The sequence below is a fragment of the Schistocerca nitens genome, chromosome 5 (assembly GCF_023898315.1).
Source record: "Schistocerca nitens isolate TAMUIC-IGC-003100 chromosome 5, iqSchNite1.1, whole genome shotgun sequence".
Taxonomy (NCBI): domain Eukaryota; kingdom Metazoa; phylum Arthropoda; class Insecta; order Orthoptera; family Acrididae; genus Schistocerca; species Schistocerca nitens.
In genome coordinates, this window is record NC_064618.1 from 605,929,040 (window position 1) to 605,953,498 (window position 24,459).

The 24,459-nt window shown below is 39.5% G+C and overlaps 1 protein-coding gene across 5 annotated transcripts in view; it reads right to left on the minus strand.

The window, feature by feature from the left end:
* LOC126259356 (INO80 complex subunit D) overlaps nucleotides 1-24,459 on the minus strand; it is a 234,900-nt gene that overhangs the window by 104,829 nt on the left and 105,612 nt on the right. For all 5 annotated transcript variants that reach the window (XM_049956088.1, XM_049956087.1, XM_049956086.1 and 2 more), the window contains one exon: nucleotides 2,231-2,353. In XM_049956088.1, coding sequence (XP_049812045.1) covers nucleotides 2,231-2,353 — 123 coding nt within the window. The remainder of the gene's footprint in view (nucleotides 1-2,230; nucleotides 2,354-24,459) is intronic.

Sequence of the window (24,459 nt, forward strand, 5' to 3'; positions counted from 1 at the left end):
AAGACTGGCCCAAAAATACGGTCGCCAAATTTTTCCAGCCCACACATTCCGGCTGCACCAATGCTGATGAATCGCTGCTACCATACCAGGGCATTTTGCATATCGTCCCAAAGATGACTGTTATGAAAGTTGAAGATACCATTCTGCATAAAGGTGGCCTCATCTGTGAATAGGCTGGATGACACAAATCCTAGAAACACATGACAAAACTGCTACCGTTGTGGAACATCTGTCACCAGTAAGCCCTGCACAGGCTGTCAGTGACAAGGGTAGTTATAGTTGTCATGGAGAATGTTTCACACGGTTGTCTGACTTATCCTGTACTGGTGGGCCAACTGCCTGGTACTGACACAGCGATCGCCTTCCATAGTGTTAATTATATTTCCCTCCATGTCTGGTGTCCAATCATTTCGGGTACATCCTTCATGATTTCCTGCTTCCTGAAACAATCCTGTCTCAGACAAACTGCGAAACACTGTTGCAAACATTGAATGTTGTGGTGTCTGTTGGTGGGGTAAGTCTCCTGATACAACCTTGCTGCATGCTGCCATTTGCCTTTCCGTAAGGAAACACCATGTCAGCAAGCTCTTGAGTCAAATATGCAACCACTGCATACAACGCTGTATCACATACTCCACAAGATGAGTCAACAAGAGAAGTGAATCGAACACAACATTACCAATTACTATGGCAGGAGAGGGCACTAGGGCATGACATATGAGGAACAGTACCACCCTCTAGGAGGAAACCACGCATACCATAATAGTGGCTGCATGGTAAAGTGCATATTAGACCACAGTTTCTGTAACAAAGTACGATCAAATAAATGGTCTCTAGCATGGAAACCGCGCATTTCCAGACGTAAGTTCATTAGACCTGTTTGGACCTTATCCTCTAATCGATCAATCCCTACAATTTGTACATGGTGGGAAAAATCCCTCTGTACATGGTTCTTAAACTATATGGGGTGTACACCTGAGCAACATCTACACATAGTTACGATTTCTGCAGTCCAGTTGATATGCCTACACAATAATACGCCAAGCCATCAAGATAAAGACCATTTTGGTTGAGTTCTACACTGTTAAGAGTTGGTTATATCAACCAATTTTATAGTTATTTTCAAAAAAATATTGATTGGATAACTATCACCCCTTTAAGATACCCTAAACTTGGTGCATTCCCTGTCAAATTGATTTCTTGGGGCACGACACATTCTCACACTCAACTACTCAGTCCCAATCTTGCCCCATCTTTGACAAATTTCTGTGGACTCTTTAACAAATAAAAATAAAATAAAATAATAATATAATAATAATAAATTGTAATAATAATAATTGTTTGGATAAGTAATTGAGAGATTAAAGTTTGATACGCCTTTAAGATTTTAATTGAATTTCTTAATTTTTCATAAAATCTTATGTAGCATTGTTCATTGAGGTCACACAATAAAGTAAATGCAATTTACGCCATGAATTTATCGAGCTTCACACGTCTGAAGATGTACGGAACGTAGCCAGGGCTCATTATATATTTTTTGTAGACTAAGTCTGATATCTGACCTCAGCTTCAATCATGACAATGGGGTGACTAAAACTACTAAAACAGAGAAAAGCATACAATTAAATAAAACATGTATTCATTTCAACATATACATTACGATATGAATGACACTTACGTAAAATTCTAGGTAAATAATTGCAGATAATTCACAAATGAAAGCGACTTATTAATTCTGCACCTCTTTTCTGCAAATAAGTATCAATATGGCTAACTGTGGAGCCACACAAAATATTATGTCCTTCTAGGACAACGAATGACATAAAAAGTGCTGATGCCTACTGGCTGCGACAAGAGAGCGGTGTTAATTCCTTTTTTTTTTTTTTTTGCTTTCTCTTGTCTTAAAAAATCGATACATAAAATCTAAGTTCAGCAAATTAAATACTGTCTGTGCTTGAGTGCAAATGGTTCCTTAAAACTCTTAAAAATCTTCAAAATACTAAATGGATACAGTCATTTTAGATGAAGTAAGTTTTGTGTGCATATTATTAAATTTAGTTCTTGGAATATGAGGAGATCTGAAATTCACAGTAGTAGTTATATGAAAACTTGACAATTTTAGAATCTTGTCCCTTTTGGGCAAAATTCCTGCAGACAGCCATGCACCTGTCTGTATATGATCAAACATACAATTTTTCCATGTGCTGACGTATAAATCATATAATCTTACCAGATTGTTCATGGTTTTCTTCAACAATGTGTGTTTCTGGTGGAACTGAATTTCTTACTGCTTCTTCCTTAACACACATTTCCATGCTCTCAGGGGCTGACGAACTTTCCCCACCATTTGTATCTGGAAAAGAATAATATGCTGAAGTTGACAATTCTTAAAAATGCAGTAACAAAACTGCACACAACTTTAATGTCAGAGTAAGGTAGTTGTTCTTAGCATAGCCAGATTTCCGAGCCAACTATCCTTTTTCTGCCTTTCAACCCATAATCAAAATCAGTTTTCATTGATTCCATATTTTGTATATTATGTTTACAGCAATCATAGCTTATTTTAAATTTCATAAAATAAGGGAAAAGCAACCACTCACCTACAGTGGACCAATGCATGGAGGACAGTTACATATACCATAAAACAGTATCCACACTAGCTTTCAAGCACTTGCTCTTTTCCTAGCATTAGTACACACATTCACACATACAACCACACGGACACCCAAACACACACTCCCATAGTTCACAGCAAGACTTGTGAGTGTGTATTTGGGTGTCTGTGTGCGAATGTGTGTATTTATTGCTAAAGAAAGTGTTAGTGCTCAAAAGCTAGTGTGAATGCTGTTTTCTGTTACATATTACTTTGCTTCATGCATGTGCAAGTGGTAGCCTTTTCTTTATTTTATGTATCGGTCCGTCCAGAAATTTCCATGAATGTTATTTTAAATTCCAATTTTTCTTCTTCTACATCTACTATTCCTAATACAATCACCTCCATATCATCATCTCCAGTTTCACAGCTTGTGCTGGAATCCACTTAATAATTTCTGATTTCATTGACATAGTAATTGGTATATGTCGTGTTATGACCATATAACATAAAATGTTAAATGTGTAATTAAGAACATTAATCCCCTTCCAGTTTTTAAGAATTTTCAAGCAAAGAAATAATTTATCTTTTACATTTACCTGTACATCCATTGCAAACCACTGGAAAGTACATGACGGAGTAGTATCACACATCAGAGTATCTTACTGTTCTATTTGCATAAGGGGTGAGGAAATACTGACTGCTTAACTACCTGTGTGTGTGCTGTAATTGGTCTGATCTTGTCTTTGTGGCTCCCAAGAGGACAGTACATATGGGGCTGCATTGCACGCCTAGTTTCCTCAACTATGATTCTCGAAACTTTGCGAGTAGGCTTTCATGGGATAGCTGATCACTATCCTTCAAGTGATTGCCAGTTCAAGTTTTGTAGCACTCTCCTGTTGGTCACAAAAAAACTTTCACCATCTGTACTGTCCCTCTTTGCATACACTCAATATTTTCTGTTAATTCTACCTCCTGTGAGTCCCATAAACCTGAGCAATATTCTATAATGGACCACATGAGAGTTTTATAAGAATTCTCCTTTGCAGACTGTATTTTCTTAATGTCCTACAGATGAGCCAAAGTCTGCCATACGTTTCGTCTATAACTGAGACTATGTATTATTCCACTTCATATCTCCACAAATCATTACGTCACAGGTATTTTACTGATTCCAATTGTGACTATTGGTATTATAGTTATAAGATATCGTGATTCTACATTTTGCAATGTGCACAGTTCATTTCCGAACATTTGAAGCAAGTTGCCAAACTTTGCAACACTTTAAAATATCATCAAGCTCTGACTAAATATCAAGCAACTTTTTTCAGATAGCACATCATTACAAATAACTGCATCATGTGTAAAAAGTTGAAGGTTACTTTTAATATTGACTGGCAGGTCACCTATACACAACATGAACATCAACACTTCCCTGGGGCACTCCTGAAATTACTTCAACATCTGCCAAAGCAGGATAACATGTGTGCTGCCAACCAAAAGTTTCCAAATCCAGTCAGAAGTCATCAATTTTGTTTGATATCCCATATAATCATTCTCTTGTAAATAAGCACTGATGAGGTACTGAGTCAAATGCTTTTTGGAATTCAAGAAATACTGCATCTACCTGATTTTAGGACATGATAATCCAATAAAATACAGTAATTTGATTTTATCTTTTTCTCTCTGCTTCTGTGATGCAACTGGATCTTCTGTCACTTCAGTTTCTTCTAATACTATGAGCTAAAATTCTGAATGCAGCTTCTAAAACATGTCTGCCTGAACCCAATAACCACAGGAATTAGTCTGCATCAGATTGTGACCAACCTTATAGTCTGCTCATGCATCTTTTCTTAAATCTTCATATTGACCAACTAAAATAATATGACTACTTCTATTTCTGTTCTTGTTATTTCTTATTTTTCCAGTACTCTATTTTCTCCCCATGTTATCTTTTCCTTTCTTTTGTCCATGTTATTACCCATTTTTTATTTCTTCTTCCCTGAAAGACTTCTAAATTTACTAGTTTATTCTTAATACGGTTTCTTTCTGTTATTTCTGATACTTCGATGTTGTATCTTTCCAGTTCTTTTCTTATTTGTGTAATCCTTACTACTGTCAATTTCTTTTCCCAAAAATACAGGAGTATTTGTTTTGTTAACCTATTCTCATTAATTTACTAGGTGTGTTCAAAGAAGATTCATCTTTGCTTTATATATACTAAGAAGGTATCATGTCCTAAAGAACAGATACCTTCTTAGTATATATATATAGTTAAGGCTCACCGGCCACTTGACCATCTTCTTCTTCTGTGCGAATGCACAAACAGAGCCCAACTCTTTTGGGAATCGGCAACGCGCCGCAAGTAATGAGTATAACGGGCGGGGGCACTATGAATGTAGTGCGGGACAATACGTTGAGAATGTGGGTTTCGCGGGAGGCGTGCCAGAGATAAATCCCTGCAGTCGCGCTATTCTATATGTCCTCGGTGGCTCAGATGGATAGAGCGTCTGCCATGTGAGCAGGAGATCCCGGGTTCGAGTCCCGGTTGAGGCACACATTTTCATCTGTCCCCGTTGACGTATGTCAACGCCTGTAAGCAGCTTGGGGTGTTCATTTCATTGTAATTTCATATTTGCTTTGCCATTACTTCTCACAATTTTTCTATATTTTTGTATATCTCCTTGATACTTCTCATCTTCCAACAATATGCAGCTTGCACTGCACTCATCATTTTCCTGAAGGTCTTTCTTTCCGGTACATCTATTCTATGCAGCTTCAGTTCATTCTTAAGCATTCAAATTCATATAAATGTTCTGCTCTTACCACTGCGGTATAGTGTTTTAGTTTTGTTTTCCCACGTATGTATTTCTTCTTGTACAAATATTTTTTGTTCTAGTAAACCATAAGCAGTTTTCATTTTGTTAACTTTACATCCACTGCGAATTTTTCTAGTACATTATGCCACATGGTTTCTCCTTATTATTTTTTTAATCATCATAATTTTTACTCAACTGTAGCCTATGATTATTGTAGTAATACCCACCCAAAAGATTCTTCTAGAATAACACTGATATAATACTTCACAACTGCCTGAAGTGGCCCATTCAGGTCCTTGTTCAATCTCTTCACAGAAGAATTAATCCAGGGCTGGTCATAGCACAACAAAATGTCTGCAAAGCCTACATCAGAGTCTTCAGCGGCAGCTCTTGGACACCAATCGTGGTAATATCCACCCTTTCATTTGAATTACTTTTACCTAAACCACAATATGCTTTTCATTCAAAAATATATCCCACATAAAATTTCATCATCATTTGCATATTATCAGCAACACATCTGTTGACAGTTTCTCTCAAAAAGCTTCAATTATTTTGAATTAAGTTACCAATGTTAAGTAACAAAGTATATCTTTCTCTTCTTGTAACTTAGACCCCCCGATTACGAAAGAATTCATGTTTTTTTATAAGTTCTGTCCTACAATTAGGTTGCTGATGGCTCGGATTATACCGTATCTTGTAATGTGAATGCACGCACTTATCAACATGTAAAGTGGTATTAGAATTATCCACTTTTTTTTCTCTGCCGTATATTCTGATAATATTTTAATACTCAAAAGATTTTCATTTCAAATTAAGCATTTTATAGAAACTTTATCATTCATCTAATACAGAATTTTGTGTTTCTGACCTTAAGTATGCTTCAGTGATGAATCTGTATTCACTACAATAGAGGAATCTGTCAGTAAATCTGGAGGAGACCAGGAGAAGTATTCAAGACAGAGTGTACTCAACAGCAAACAAAACATCCAACATCAACAATGGTCAGGAGTGAGACGTCTATTAGAGGAACAGGCAAGCTGTACACTGCTGATGGCACAATGGAGCAGCATCAGTACAAAGAAATTCTGTGAAACCAATGAAATCAGTGAAAGGTTCTCAAATGATGATAGGCTCTGCATGCATGCCACTGCACTATGCTGTAAAGCAGAGTATCCAGATTTTTGGAAGAAAAACAGCAAAGCTTTAAGCCTGGCTTGGGAACAGACCTGACATGAACCACATAGAAATCTGATGGGCAACTGTGAAGAGAAATATTTCAACAAAGGAAGGACCAGAAGAAAAAATTAGTGTATTTCAGTACAAAAAGCTTGTAAAAACTCAGCAAGGAGAATATCAAAGATAACACACATGTCACTAAATAATAAGGGACTGTACAGGGGTTGGAAAAAATATGGAATCACAGTGAGAAATGCCCGCTTGAACATAAATACAGATGCTAGCCCAATTTTCTGAAGGTTGTACTGTCATACTTGACCATGAATGGCACATGTTGCAAGTGTCATTTGTGGTCATAACAGTGTTCTGTGTAGTTGTGAGTGCATTATATCAGAGCTCATGGAAAAATTGTTGGTGTTCATATGATGGGTGTTTCCCTAACCAACTTGACCAAAGATTTTGGTCATGAGGCAACATATAGGGAAAGCAGGAAAACATCATCCACCTACGTCACAATGCCGCTGAAAGTGTGTGTGTTGATATATCATACCAGATGGTAATTGACACTGATGAAAAAGAAGAGGATGGTAGCAGCAAAAGTCACCGCAAAACTGAATGTCACACTCGCAAGCCCTGTCAGCACCAAAACAACATGAAGGGAGGTACAAAGCAGGGAATTGAAGGGTGGGCTGGAATTTCAAAACTACTTATCAGGATGCAAACGCCTGTAACAGGAAAATGTGGTGCCAAAGCCACAAAACCTGTACTATTTGGCAAAGGAAGAAAGTAATTTGGTCAGATGACTCTTGTGTCACACTGTTTCCAGCTTCTAGTCAAGTTTACATCCAAAGAGTGAAACATGGTGGGGGGTTGGTGATTCCATGGACCCCATGCCCACTCTGCAAGGCTGCATTACTGCCGCATGACCATTTTAGCTGATTCGATCCATCCCATGGTACAATGACTGTTCCTCAATGGTGATGCTGTATTCCAAGAAAACATGACCCCTTTTCACACAGTTTGCATCATCCAACACTGGTTCTGTGAGCAAGAGGATGAATTTCTGCATCTTTCCTGGTCACCACAGTTACCAGATCTCAATGTTATCGAGCTTCGTGGTCTACTTCGGAAAGAAAGGCGTGTGATCAATATCCACCTCCATCGTTATCGTTATCTGAACGTGCCACTACTTAGCAGGAATACTGGTATAAGATTCACTTGGAAGCCATACAGAACCTATATTTATTCATTGCAAGAGGACCTAAAGCTGTTTTGAATGCCAAAGGGTTTCCTACACTGCACTGGGCATGGTAATGTGTTGTGTTTTTGGTGTTTCCACATTTGGCCATTCCCTATACATTAACTTTTAATTGCAACATTTGCTATTCGAATAATTTCAAGCAAAGTCTGTAATTTTAAGACTTGTTTTGTTCTGTGTGCTTATGTTATTGTTCCAAAGGGCACCGTTTAACTGTTTTATGGCCCCTGTGCCCTGGCCAATTTTGTTGTTTATATTAGCTACAGTTATAACATTTGACAACTATGTCACTCTTAAGCATTTAAAGTAATAATATCAGCACCCACTTTCATGTAATTAACAATATTTTCTCCCTCCTTCAGATATGCTTACAGTAATTCTCCATTTTTTATATTCTTCTTTTAATGTGTGAAGCACATAAGTAGCATGTTCCTCATCCACAGCTGCATCAGCAAAAATCTCATCATATATGGGGATACCTATTCCTCCACATTTTCTTTTCCACAGTTTCAAAGCCTCCTCAAGCAGCTGGTTCTTTATCACCTCACATCAAACTCTTGAGATGGACGATTTCTGATTTTTAACAGTGCCATACAGCCTTTGTAGAACAATTTGACAGCTTTCACATAGCTTGATGACACACATTATCAATCAGACTTGCCCACAACTTGTTTCGTGGAAATGTGTCTTAAGCTTCTCGAAGGTCTCCAAAGACACCCCCTACCTGCTTTTTTCTGAACTACATTTTTGAGGATAATTACTGTATCGGCATTGGAGAGACCAGATATGAATCCAGTTTATTCTTCAGATTCAGTTATTTCTTCTTCTATCCTCTTTTTTTTTTAGTATACAAGTGTAGATTTTGCCATGGGTAGCATTAATACCACAATAGTTTGTACAATCTCTCCTGCTTCCCTTCTTAAATGACACAAACAGCCCTCAGGGGCTCAGCATTCATTTGATGGGACAGGCTTGGTACCCAGGGGATCCTGAGCTAGAGTCTAATACACACTGCTGGTCCTAATCACCATAAGCTCTGGGTCAATCTCAAGGTCTGCTATGCACTGACAAGATGCATGGCTGTTTAGGTGGAACAACCGTTAGTAGGCAATCTCTGTGGGATCTTTTGCACCTCAGCTGTGTAGTGTATGAGGCTTACCTAGCCATGCAGGGCTCTGTCTAGGTGGACTTTTATTTCCCTAGTTATAAACCAACCTCTCTTTCTGTTCTCCAGTCCTTGCAGACTCAGCACAGTGGGAAGCAACTGATGACCTTCATTCCAGTGACCACTACTGGATGGGGGACTGCTGGAACAGAAGCCACTGAACTGGGTGATCAGTGGGGCTAACTGGTCACGGTTCAGCCAGCTGTCTGTGTTTGAACACCACAACAGCATCCAGGGATGGGTGGACCATATCACACAAATAATTCATATGCCGCTGACTTAGCCTTCCCTAAATCCTCATGTCATCTTAAGAGGCAACCTGTATCTTGGAGGACTGATGACTACCATTCAGCAATCTGGGACAGGTGTGCGGCACTTCGACGGTTTAATGCCGCCCAACGGCAGGCAACCGCATAGCTTTTCGAGTTGCAAGAGCCAAGGTGAGCAAGAAAAGGTCATGACAAGTGTTCCTGGACTCTATGAAACAGTTCTGCTTGTTCTACAAAATTATGGGAAGCCATCAGGAGGATTTCCAGTAAACAGGGGTGTCTCCAGACAGTGCCTGGAGACATCGCTCAGATCATGGCACAGCATTTTGCAGGGACTATTGCAAATGCCAACCTGGATCTGGCGTTTAGCCGCTACTGTGTGATTGCAGAGAGGGGCAAACTGGACTTCAGATCCCACAATTCTGAGTCTTACAGCTGCCCTTTCTCCATGTGGGACTTGGGACTGGCTCTGTCTGAGACTCATTATACTGCACATGGTCATGACCAAATCCGGTACTGCATGCTTCAACATTTGCCAGCAACATCAAAGGAAATCCTCCTGGCAGACAGATCACTTACCCAACTCATGGTGACAGGCCATTCTGATTCCCCTCCTAAAACCAGGGAAGGACTACACATGTCCCAGTAGTTACTGGAACGTCGCCTTAATAAGCTGTGTAGGAAAGGTCCTAAGGCGAAAGGTTAACCATCATCTGGTCTGGTTGTTAGAGACCTGGCAACTCTTTAGCCATTGTCAGTGTGGGTTCTTAAGATTTTGGTATACTGTTGACAACCTGTCGCTGTTAGAGGCTGCTATTCAACAGGCTTTCCTATGTACACATCACTGTCTCGGTATTTTCTTTGACATCACAAAGGCATACGACACTACTTGGAGACGTCATAATCTAGAGCAACTTCAACGGGGCTCTGTTGGCCACCTCATACAGCCTTTCTTTTGTAAGCAATTTTTTAGATGCTGCATTGGTGACAGGGCTTCGGATAGTTTTGAGCAAGAGAATGGTGTCCCTCTGGGCAGTGTTTTAAATGTTACCCTAAATGTTGCCATAGCCATAAACAGTAACATGTGTAGAGTACAGAGTCCAAACAATGATCCTTTTTTGTGGACAATTTTGCTGTTTTCTGTTCCTCCTCCAGTGTTGCAACAGCGACTTGTCAGTTGCAGCTTACAGTGTGGAGGTTAGAGGCACGGGCTGCAGAGACAGGTTTTGTTTTCTGCAGATCAATGTGTGTGTACGTTCATTTTAATCATTCTCATCATATTTTTAATTTATTTGATTTGCTTATGACGGATACCATTCTCCATTTTAAAAGACCAATGCAGCATCATTTTTAACTCTAAATTGTTGTGGTTACCACACCTGAAAGACAAGGCAGAACCAGCCCCACACTCAGTTTTTGCACTGAGGCTGGGGGACTGCCACTCACCATCTGGTGGCAGCTCCTCATGGTGCATCAGCATGTAAGTTCCTCGCAGCTCTGAATTCATCTGCTTACCATACTGTTACTTGTCCACCTCTTGAAATGCTTTTCTCCAATCGTCCATGAGCAACAATGCCATTTGGTATCCACATGCAGTGTGTGCTGGAGTCAATTGGTGCAGAGCTTGTACGACCACAAATTCATGCTTTTAACCGCTTGCTATCATGGTTAATGCAGAGATCCAGTGTAATTTTAGATTTAGTGCAGTACAGGAGAGTTTGTACTCCAGCATATGTCTTTAATACTTCATTTTCTGTCATTTTAACTGAGCATCACAACTCCACACCTGTCTTTACAGGTAGGTCGAAATAGGGGGACTCCATGGGTTGATATGTTGTTTTCCTGATTGTGTTCTCAAGGTCAGATTTCCATGAGTCTTTAATGCCATTTATGCAGAACTATATGCGATCTTGCAAGCACTGGAGCACGAGGCATGCTTTGAGTGTTAAATTCTTGTCTGTTCCGATTTTCTGAGTGTCCATCACTCTCTACAAAGCTTGTACACAGTAAATTAAGCAGTCCAGAATATCCAGAGACCCTCCTCCAACTACAATTGCTGAGGAAGGAAGTGTCTTTCAGCTGGGTGCCAGGCTATACGAGTATTATACAGAATGAAAGAGCTAATGTAACACCCAAATAGGCATGTTGTAACCATCAGTTACTTCGGTGTGCCCTCACCCTGCATGGTGTCACCTTCCTGCTGAGGTACAGAGCCATGTGTCGAAGGAAGACGAGTGGCTGGAAGTGACTGATAATAAGCTGTGTCTAGTAAAGCACACTATGCGGCCGTGGCATACTTCCTTTCAGACATGAAGGTGGGATGATGTCCCCCTTACTCATCTTCACATAGGCCACAGTCCTATGACACATGGCTACTTGCTCCAGTGAGAAGAGCCTCCAGTGTCTGGCGCTTGTGGCATATAGATCACTGTGCGCCACATTTTACTAGACTCTGTTCTATTTTCAGTCCAGAGAGCAGTGGCATCTTTGCTGACAGATCTGCCCTCTATCTTAAGTGAAGTTGAAATGAATGTGGTTAAGAGTTTTAATGTTTTGTGATCTGTCTAACTTGTTTCCAAAAATTTAGAGGAGATGTTCTTGATGTGTTAACAGGGCTACTGGCGCACACGTTTTTTTGTAAGTGGTCAGCTGGTCACTTACCCCTGTGCCTCTGTTTTACAGTGTGTGATACAGAGTGATTGTGTGGCTCCACACAAGTGAGCGAATGTGACAACATTTTTGGCTCTTTTACTAACATTCATTTCTTCTAATATTTGTGAGGTCTCCGCCAACCTTGCTGTTGAGTGCCCATACACCACAAAGAAACAACGAAATTACATAAACATGACAGTAATGGTTGGCATTCCTACCGTGCAACTGCCTGGGTACTGACAGTTTCTGCCAACAAGCAACGATTGGAGCTCTTGCACTGGCTGGCCTGACTGCATGTTATTGGTTGCCTAATACAATAATTTTATAACCTGAAGATTGTATTTTAAAATCCAGAAACCAGTCGTGTATTGAATAAATATTAGTACAACTGAATTGGATCTCGCTAAATTAATTATCATGCATCTCAGCTGCAGATCTCTTATGCACCAAATCTCGTGCGGTAATTTGGAATACTGAAGTCATTTTGCAACCAGAATTCTATCAACCTTTCATAATTATTATTTACGGCATTTTCACCAAGTTGTTCCACTACACTGTTGTTGGCTTTCCACCCTGTTCTTGCAGTTAAGTCTCCTAATAAAACTATTTCTTTGTGATTCCCTATTATTTTCAAGGGATTTGTCAGTTGGGTGTGGAATTAGCATAGTCACTTGGAGAGTATGCAATAATAATTGCCATGAAAAGGTTCTTTAGCTTCATCTGTAATTGCAGAATTCTGTTGCTGATACATTCCCAGATGGTTAAGTTTCATTTTAGTTGTTTCTTTATGACAATGGTAATTTTACCTTGGGCTCATTGTCCTTTTGGTACGCCATTATAAATGTGTATGTAATCACTTCTCTCTTCTGCACCATTCCCTTTCCCTTTGGTTTCTATCAGACCGTTTTTACATGTTCCACGTTGCAATTCTCATTGTCCTTTTTCATGCCTGTTGTCATTTTTGTTTCGATCCATTCCATTTTGAGAGTGAAATTTTGCATGTGGTTTCTTTTACTACTGTGTAGCGCAGGTCCATTGCCTAAACCCCCTATATGGAAGGTCAGGTGATTTGTAACAGTGGTTTTCCTTCACTTGACTACTGCCTTTCTGTGCTCAGACTGTTTATCCCGCTCTTGGGTTCCTCCAGGAATGAGGTGCCATGTACACCAAGTCCACCATACACCATACTCAGTCCATTTTCTCTGCCTTCCTTGCCAAAGTGGTGTTTGCCCGTATCCCTGGGCATGAGTAACAGCAGTATACCCCGCAGTACTGGGTCCCCAGCAGAACTTTGCCACCAGTTAAAAAACTGTGCCCACCCCCACACCTGGATGCACCTGCTGAAAATTAGAGTCTGGGCAAAATACCATGGCCGGAAGATGCGCATTCACCAGGGCATGCGTGGGGAGAGTGATAGTGGTGGGGGTTACAGGCAGGTGCTGTATGATAAATTCAAAGCACTGGAAGGGAATTGCAGTTGTAAATATTAAATGGAGCACCTCCACACCCCCACTTGCATGGTGACCATTCAAAAAGATCTGTCACCTCTGCTTTGGTTAGTATCTAAAAAGAACTCCGCTGAAAATGCAGTGATTTATTTTTGCTTGCCTTGTTAACCATTTGTAACTTTCAGAGAAGTGACATGAGTGGCGAATTTTGAGTAAAACCAATCATTTCTCTTGCTGCCGTGTTAAAATTTTCTTGTTTTGTCAAAACACAGCGGAGTTTACAAAATGGTCCCTCACTAGTATGTTGTGCAGACATAACTGTGAGAGAATTCTGAAACAGTGATTTATTAACTGAAGAACTAGGAAAAGTAAGGTCAGTAGCTTATGAAAAAGCACATCCTCAGTACAAAATAAATGTCTAATGTCTTCAATTATGTTGTTCCCAAACCCACAGCATGTCTTGTTTCACCAGTTATTAATGGCCATAAAAAATTAAATTCTTTCATTAATGCTCCATCGGGTGCAACTGGCCTGACAGACACAACTGACATGTTTTTGTTCCCTTCTGCCCAATCTGGCTGCAAAAGATTTCCCTGTCATTAGAACCTCCTATCATCTGGTGTTTTTTACAACCTCCTCCATTAGTTTTTGTGCAGCTTCATGGGGAACAGATATGACGTAAGTGGTGGCTTCTTGAGCTCATTGCGTCTGATTGCATCTTAATTACAGAGCTGTGTATTTTTGGTTCTTTTTCATCAGAGTTTTGCTCACTTGATGGACGGGCACTGCGAATTTTGTGAATATTTTGTGAAAATATATAGTATACTGAGCTGGCCTTTCAGGTACATTGCATCTGAATATGTAATTATCCTGATGTACTCTCTTTTACACTACAGCTTCTCCACAGATACAGCTCGGAATTATTATGATTTGTCTAACCTTTGTCATCTCTAACAAATACAGGATTTGCTGATGTGCAATGAGAAGGAAGACTGCATGTTATCTGAGGATCTTGGTGAGGAGAGTGACATCAATTCACAAGATGAAGTGGAAGAACCTGAAGGCAGCTCTGTAACAGAATTAGGTGGTGAGGATACTGCTGAACATAAAGAAGGAGAAGACAACAAAACAAAAAAACTTTTATTTGGGAAGAGATATGAAGACCATGTGAGCCAAAAAGTCATCTGGGAAAAGGCATCACATGGGACTTCAAAAGACCATTACTCACTTTTCTGGAGTCATACGAAATGCTAAAAATGCAGTTGAATATTGGAGTACTTTATCCACTAATGACATCCTTGAAACAATCTCTCACACACACACACACACACACACACACACACACACACACAGAGAGAGAGAGAGAGAGAGAGAGAGAGAGAGAGAGAGAGACACCTAAGTTCCAAAGATGTAAATGAACAAAGAGATTTTCATTGGCTTGTTGTAACTAGCATGTGCATACAGAGGAAATCGTCAAAGTCTGGTGGGACTATGGGGGACTGAAGGAGATAATGTTGAAAAATTTAGTCTTGTGATGAATCTCAAATGGTTTAAGAGTCTAATACATTACCTTCATTTTGATGAATGACCTATGGGAGCCCAATGGAAAGAATTTGACTGGCTAGCTCCTATCTGTGAAGTTTTCGAAAAGTTCGAGGAATTTTGTCAAAAGAGCTATTGTGCCAGGGACAATGTCACAATAAACAAAATGCTTCCAGGTTTTCGTGGTAGATGTGTGTTTTGACAGTACATACCCTCAAACCTAAATAAATATGGAATAAAACAGTTTGCTCTTGTTGATGCTAAAATGGTATGAACAGTCAACATGGAGATCTATCTTGGACTACAGCCCGCAGGTCCTTGATGTCTCAGCAGCAAACCAAGTGAAGTTATCAAGAGAATGGCTAAGCCTGTATTTGGATCTGGTCGCAATATCACTGCTGATAGCTGGTTTTCTGATTCTGACCTCACCGACTATCTGAAGACAAAAAAGAATTCACATGTTGGAACCACCAGAAAAAATAAAAGGCAACTTCCATCAGATTTTGTTGATATAAAAGGGAAGAAACAATAAAACAGTATGTTTGGCGTTAGTGACTGGAAAGTTTTGGTTTCCTACATACCGCAGCAGAACTAAAACTGGATTTTTGTATCTTCACTTAGTAATAAGAATGTCATTGATCCCCAATCTGGAAGGAAGAATACCGTATTTACTCGAATCTAAGCCGCACTCGAATCTAAGCCGCACCTGCAAAATGAGACTCGAAATCAAGGAAAAAACATTTTCCCGAATCTAAGCCGCACCTGAAATTCGAGACTCGAAATTCCAAGGGAGAGAAGAGTTTTAGGCCGCACATCCAAATCGAAACAAAGTTGGTCCATTGTAATACAATTTAGGTCGAATGAATGATGATACAGCTACAGTAGTTTGGTTCGAGTTTTAAGCTTAGCAGTTAAGCTTTACCATGTAGCCATTGCTATGCGTCAGGTGCTCCGTCCGTATTTATACGGGTACCATTCCTTTATCACGTGCTTCGTCTGGTTTGAATTGATTGCTTATTTTTCTTTGATCTGGCAAGTGCCGTTCTCTTTGTTATAGGTGTTTACGTCATTCTAAGCTGAAAATGCAATACTGTACTGTGTCATGCGTTGTTTGTCGCATTGATGAGTGTTTACGACCTGCCGCCGCTCGCGGCATGGCTTGCTTTTGTGCGCGCAACCGCCGCTTAAAAAAAAAAAGAAAGAGGAATCGTCTCATTAGCGGAACAATCGCAAGAGACTGCTTGCTATTTGCTGTTACTTACACTGGTGCTTTCTTTGATAATGATCAACAAGAACCGAATAATAGACTGCGTACGATAGAAGATGTTCTGAACGTCTTTGCAGACGCCTCTGTAGTACATTACATTCTGTACAGAAATTAGTCATCTTACATTTAAAAATCTTGTCAATTGCCGTGCTTCATTTCTGACTGTATCACTATTAGGCATAAGAACAATACGAATATAAACATGACATGATATGTATATTCTTCCGCGTTTGCTGTTGTCTCACTCTAGTTTCGCAGTTTATTAGGCAGACAGGATTTAAATGAGATAGCAGCAAACACGAAAGAATACATGGCAAAATGTTTATATTCGTATTATTCTTATGGTGAAGAGAATACTGCATATGATTCACAATTCATAAAAGTTCTTATTAGCAACGATCTCTTGTCCCAGGTAGGAAAAAATTCAGAAAAACAATCTTGCCAGTCGGATTTTCATAGTACGCTGAAATGCTGCTACATTCGAAGATGAACAATACGGAATTAGTATTTACTTCGTTGGATAATGTGTGAAAATGCAGTGGTCGAAACTCGGGGCGGTGAAAAAAAGCTCGTCTTCCACTTTTTTTTTTTTTTTTTTTTTTTAATTATTTACTGATGCAGAGGTTTTGTCGCCAGTATTTATCTTTGTGCCTGCAAAGCATACCTGTGTAGCGCTACATAATTCGACGGAAGAAGTTAGTTGTGGCGGCACCTACCAACATTTTTCAGAACTGCCGCTTACTTTGCACTCGATTCTAAGTCGCAGGCGGGTTTCTGGATTACAAAAACTGGAAAAAAAGTGCGGCTTAGATTCGAGTAAATACGGTAAACCAGAGATAGTCACTGCCTAGACTTCACCAGAAGGTGGTGTTTATACTGCAGATAAAATGTGGGCTACTTACAGTGGGAGCCAAAAAACAAAGCAAGGGTCAATGCTCTTTTTTCTCACAATGTTGAATGTGGGTGGTATCAACTCCCAGGTTATTTGGAAATCAACTGGATAAACTGCTTAGAAGAATTTACCTAAAATCACTGCCATATCAACTTGTTCTCCGAGAGTTATGCAGAAGAAGTATGAAGAAGACTGGAATCCCCTCCAGCTTGCAAAGCTAATTTGAAAGATTTATCCTCACAGAAGACAGAGAGAAATCACCACCTCTCTTACATCCCAAAAGACATAGATACACTACTGAAATGTGGCGCAGAAGACTGTCAAATTATGAATGTAAAAGTTGTCACCACGCGATCTGCTTATCCCTTGCAAATATGGTTTGCCAACTTTGCTTCTCTGTGCATCAATGTGTTTCTTCTGGTAATCCTGAGTCAGTTTGAGAAACACCAGAGCCAAAATTGTGACTTAAAATTAAAGTTCTTTGTAAAAATTTACTGTTGAATAAAATTTATGTAAATTTATGTACTGAAAACTGTAACAGTTCAGTGATAATTTTGAAATTTCTGTCCTATATTTTGTTTCTCTTGTGCTTAATAAAAGGACTCTTTTAGCATCCATTTCCATACATTCTGTCTCTATAGATTTCCATGAAAGCCACTGTTTAAGGGCGCACTAAAATTGAAAATATGAGATAACTGGTGATTTCAAAATCAGCGCCTGTCAGGCTCATTGTGCCCGAACCAGGGAGTCCCTGAATTGCGCCTGACAGAGAGTTAAAAAAAGGCTGTAGTCAGTGTAATAACACAGTAGATAGTGAAGTTTTGCATAATAAACGTATGGCAAAGTATTCTCCTCTTTGCATGCTATCATTTGCCAAAATCTGTTTTCAATATATCAAATAACTCATGAATTATGAGTAATGTTGTGGGTATTTCACTCTGATTTTATCGCTGGCACGGCATGACCACAAATGAGTATGCCGTATCAGATGAATTTTCTCGAGGTTGATGACAGGTAGAGACCCCCACACAAGTCTAGACAAAATTCAATATGTAAGTTAGATTTCATGTGCAGCAATGTGTTATATAATATGCACCAAATGCAAAATCATGGTGACCCCTATTGGTCATTGCAATTTTTTTCAAATTTCACGCAGTGTCTTACTTCCATATCCATACCACAATAACTGTGACTATTAACGAAATGATGGGCACATCATCACGAAACCTGACATATAACAGTGTGTATACGCGGACAAGGTAAAACATTCCTGGATTTTTCCTGGATCTCCAGGTTAAAAATACATTTTCTACCGGGTGAAAACACACTTTTTCCGTGTTAAGTGACAGTACACTTTCCGTCGGAACTCTAAAACTTACCAATCCTTTGAATGGCTATGGTTTTATACACCAGTGTAGAATTTCCTGGCACTTTAGAAAACGAAACTCAGGGGCAAAACACGTTTTGGAAAGATCTTTGGTGTGCAGCAACATGTACGCTGCATATTTTCGTATTATGAAAGTATAAATTCTAATTCCACCAACAGGAAAAGTTAATGGTTTAAGTTAATATACATAGTGTTGCTACAAGAAAAGCAAAGCTTTCGCATATAATATTTGTCTCAAAGATTAATAAACTGTCAGATCCCACTATGTGAATATCGGGCTGGTCCCCACATTCCACCTCAGTTCCACGACTCGCAGACATTTGAACACGTTCACACTATTACATGGCTTACACTAGACGCAGACAGTTGGGGTACACTAATTCCTTTCCCGGGAGGAGGGGAGGGAGGGGGGGGGGATTCGGGGTGGCGGCAGGAATGGCATCCAGCCACCCTCTGCAACTAACATTGCCAAATCAATATTAACCAGGCAACACCGTGTTGAAGCGGGACAAAGGCCATGAGAAATAAGAAAGAAAGTAGAACTTCCCGGCACTTTAGAAAACAAAACTTGGGGGGAAAAACACATTTTAGAAAGATCCTTGATGTGCAGTAACATGTACGCTGCAGATTTTCATATTATTTAAATTCGAATTCCACTAAACACTGCATGTTACTTTCTGAAGCATCGAAATCAAGACTGTGATGCGCCTTTGCAAGCCAGTCATAGCTCGTGTCGCATGATCTCACCAGCCGATGACAGCGGATATTCAGAGTAGAGGACATGTGATGTAGTCGGCAAATAGTGACATCACTGTTAAGTAACGCGAACACACAAACAGCAAAAGTTAATTGTTTAAATTAATATACATAGTGTTACTACAAGAACAGCAAAGCTTTCGCATATAATATTGGTGTCTAAGATTAATAAGCTGCACGAGAAGGTACGCTTTCACATATAATGTTTATCTTTTTTGCACTTTAAGATACATCACACAACTGTGACAGTAAAATTTTTAGTAACGACATAAATGTCTGATCTTCTGGGCTCGAAATTCTTCTAACTGGCTCGTCATCAAAGAGTTGATTTTTAAATGAGTCAAATGCTCTGTGATTTAAGAAATTCATCGTACATTCTCACACACAGTTCATCTTGCATAAAAAGAAAATTTATTTTGAAAGTAAAGCTTTTCAAACCACCATTCGCAATATATTCCCGCAGCCTGTTAGAAACAGGTTTGTTGCAGCAGTTGCCAGAGTGCGCCATGTAAGAGGCCTCCCTTGTGTAGCTACGATGATGTAGGAAGCCCGTATATTCATACATGTAAAACATTAAAAGATCTTACATTAAGTCATAAAAGAAACAAGACACCAGAGGATACTCCAAGAGCATCGGAATTTTGTGACGCAAACTAAAATGCATAATCCAGCTTAAAGTGCACATTTGTATGTCCAGGTTCCCAACGAAGTAGGCATCAACCTGATATTAAGCTTTTCTGTGTGGTTATTAGGATGTAAATTTTCTTGGAGTAGCAGTACTGTATTATCTCATGTTTGGTTCTTTATTATGGCATAACGCCATATGTGCTAGAAGATGAAAATTTGCACTTGAAATGTAGCGAACAGTTGAAATTAGCCAATAGTGTGGAATTAAACACTTTGTTTCAAATAAATTGACTGCTTCAGTGGACAAGATTAATAAAAGACAAATTTCTGTACAAAAAAAAAAAAAAAAAAAAAAAAAAAAAAAACTTCACTATTCTGCAAGGTGATTAATGCTAACAATACATTTTAGCCTTCCATAATTATGTGAATGTATTTTAATTCACTTAATAGTTCACTGCCAAAGAAATCTGTTCCATTTTTATTTGACGTGAGAGCAGTAAACAAAGAGGAAACAGTAATATCACTAAATGTAAACACGGGTCAGGTGGAGACTACCCACCTCCCCACTGCAACTCTGATTGCTCTGCGCATCAGCCTCGGATTTACAATATTTCTGAAGTGTGGCAATACTAGATAGTGGTGCCCCCCACCCCGCAACCCCCACCCATGAGTGTTTGAGATAGGACTTTTCAAAAATATGTTGATTTTGTAGCACACATCTTTCTGAAGAGACTAATACATAAAACATATATGTTCGAGGAAACGTAAGACGTGTTATTTGGTCTCAGGTGTGTCAAAGTGCAGCACCATGCCTCTTCACATAGTACAGGGCTATTACAAATGATTGAAGCGATTTCATAAATTCACTGTAGCTCCATTCATTGACATATGGTCACGACACACTACAGATATGTAGAGAAACTCATAAAGTTTTGTTCGGCTGAAGCCGCACTTCAGGTTTCTGCCGCCAGAGCGCTCGAGAGCGTAGTGAGACAAAATGGCGACAGGAGCCGAGAAAGCGTGTCGTGCTTGAAATGCACTCACATCAGTCAGTCGTAACAGTGCAACGACACTTCAGGACGGAGTTCAACAAAGATCCACCAACTGCTAACTCCATTCGGCGATGGTATGTGCAGTTTAAAGCTTCTGGATGCCTCTGTAAGGGGAAATCAACGGGTCGGCCTGCAGTGAGCGAAGAAACGGTTGAACACGTGCGGGCAAGTTTCACGTGTAGCCCGCGGAAGTCGACGAATAAAGCAAGCAGGGAGCTAAACGTACCACAGCTGACGGCTTGGAAAATCTTACGGAAAAGGCTAAAGCAGAAGCCTTACCGTTTACAATTGCTACAAGCCCTGACACCCGATGACAAAGTCAAACGCTTTGAATTTTCGCCACGGTTGCAACAGCTCATGGAAGAGGATGCGTTCAGTGCGAAACTTGTTTTCAGTGATGAAGCAACATTTTTTCTTAATGGTGAAGTGAACAGACACAATGTGCGAATCTGGGCGGTAGAGAATCCTCACGCATTCGTGCAGCAAATTCGCAATTCACCAAAAGTTAACGTGTTTTGTGCAATCTCACGGTTTAAAGTTTATGGCCCCTTTTTCTTCTGTAAAAAAAAACGTTACAGGACACGTGTATCTGGACATGATGGAAAATTGGCTCATGCCACAACTGGAGACCGACAGCGCCGACTTCATCTTTCAACAGGATGGTGCTCCACCGCACTTCCATCATGATGTTCAGCATTTCTTAAACAGGAGATTGGAAAACTGATGGATCAGTTGTGGTGGAGATCATGATCAGCAATTCATGTCATGGCCTCCACGCTCTCCCGACTTAACCCAATGCGATTTCTTTCTGTGGGGTTATGTGAAAGATTCAGTGTTTAAACCTCCTCTACCAAGAAACGTGCCAGAACTGCGAGCTCGCATCAACGATGCTTTCAAACTCATTAATGGGGACATGCTGCGCCGAGTGTGGGAGGAACTTTATTATCGGCTTGATGTCTGCCGAATCACTAAAGGGGCACATATCGAACATTTGTGAATGCCTAAAAAAAACTTTTTGAGTTTTTGTAAGTGTGTGCAAAACATTGTGAAAATATCTCAAATAATAAAGTTATTGTAGAGCTGTGAAATCGCTTCAATCATTTGTAATAACCCTGTATTATTCTATTGCACGTCACTGTGCTTTGTTCTGTGGAATTCTAACGTGTATATTTTGTAATGGGTGCCATCAAACTATATTTAGGACAGGTTTGACATCATACCCCTCTTTTTTTAACACTGGATGGGATTATTTGTAACCGGGAGAACTCTTCAGAAAATTTGCACTCTTTATTGCCTATTAGCTTCTACCTTGCTGTTTTGTGTGACATAAAATTAAATACAGGATATACAGGGTGTCCCAGCTATCTTGCCCACCCAAAATATCTCTGAAACAATAACAGCTATTGGAAAACGACTTTCACCGGTATCAATGTAGGACTGGGGCCCATGAATGTACATATTTGGAAACATTCTAAAACGAAAGCATATGTGTTTTTTAACGCAAACTTATGTTTTTCTAAATGGACCTCCTATATTTTTTCTTCGGCAATCCATAGCATGACAAAGCACATACACAATAGCGTTGATTGCATCGCAATATTCCCATTACATCCCGAGATATTGAGATGCGAAGTTGACGCTTGAAACACCCGACATGCGCTGCTAGCGCACGTCCTGAGGCTCAGGCGTGAACCCCATGCTGCCCGTAATCGTGATGTGATTGACAAGTAAGTGTCCCTCGTGATAAGTATGGAGGTGTGATTAAACATGTCAACAGAATACTATAGATTTGTTCCTATATAATAATCTCTGTCTTCTCTGAAATATGTAATGCCTCAATAACACAAGGCACTTCTCCACAGAGACTGAAATATCCCATTGTCAAACCCCTAAATAACAAAGGTAATAGGAGAGATAGGAATAACTACTGACCTGTTTCATTTTGAAACCAGTTTCCAAAATTTTTGAGAAGGTTATGTATTCTACAATAATATCTCACCTGAGCAACAATAATGTGCTCAGAAGATCACAGTTTGGATTTCAGAAGAGTTGTTCTACAGAAAATGTCATTTACATGTTCACTCACCAAATTTTACAAGCATTAAATAACAAAATAATGATGACTGATATTTTCTGGACCTCTCTAAGGCATTTGACTATGTGAAGCACTAGATATTCAGAGATAAATTAAAGTTCTATGGTTGATTGTACAGCCAACCAGTGGATAATGCCATACCTAACCAAAATAACGCACAAAGTCCTACTTAATAATTCGATCAATGTAATCTGAGGACATTTTTCTGATAGGAGAGAATCACATATGGGCTTCCCCAAGGCTCAATCATAGGTCCACTATTGTTCCTCATATATGTAAATGATCTCCCATCTAACAGACAACAAGTGGAATTAGTTCTTTTTGCAGATAACTCTACTACTGGAATCAATCAAATCATACATACAGAAACAGAATAAATAGTAAACAATGTTCTTAAAAGCATCATTGACTAGTTTTCTGTGGATGGTTTCATCCCCAATTTGGTAAATGCACAACACATTCATTTACGCACATCTGGGGGCACTACACCAATGATAAGGGTAAAACACAATGAGGAAATGATAAAATAGGGTGTAAACTTCAAAATTCTTAGGTGTTCATACCGATGAGAATTTAAACCGGGAAAAGCACATTTTGGAACTCATAAAACAATGTAGTCCAGCCACATTTGCACTTAGAATCAATACAAATCTGGGGGAGTTCAATAAGTTGACATATTTTGCGTATTTTGATTTATTAACGCCATATGGAATAATGGTCTTAAGAAGGAAAGTCTCCATTGTTCCAAAATGTGGTGTAAGAATAATATGTAGTGCATGCCCACTACCATCTTGTAGACATCTGTTTCAATAGAAGGGCAATCTGACTACTGCTTCATAGTATATTTATTCCCTCATGAATTTTGTTGCAAATAATCCACTGCAGTTCAAAAGGAAAAATTAAGTACACAATTACAATACCATAAGGAAAAAGACATTCATTACTCCACATTAAGGTTGTCCTTACCACAAAAAGGGGTACACAATACTGCAACAAAAATGTATGATAACTTACCTAGGGAGTGTAGCCATGTATGGAAGTGAAACATGGACAATAAATAGTTTGGACAAGAAGAGAATAGAAGCTTTTGAAATGTGGTGCTACAGAAGAATGCTTTAGATTAGATGGGTATATCACATAACTAATGAGGACGCATTGAATAGAATTGAGGAGAAGAGAAATTTGTGGCACAACTTGACTAGAAGAATGGATTGGTTGGTAGGTCATGTTATGAGGCATTAAGGGATCATCAATTTAGTATTGGAGGGCAGTGTGGAGGGTAAAAATTGCAGAGAGAGACCAAGAGATGAATACGCTAAGCAGATTCAGAAAGATGTAGGTTGCAGCAGGTACTGGGAGATGAAGAAGCTTGCACAGGATAGAGTAGCATGGAGAGCTGCATCAAACCAGTCTCTGGACTAAAGACCACATCAACAACAACAACACCTAGGCATATAA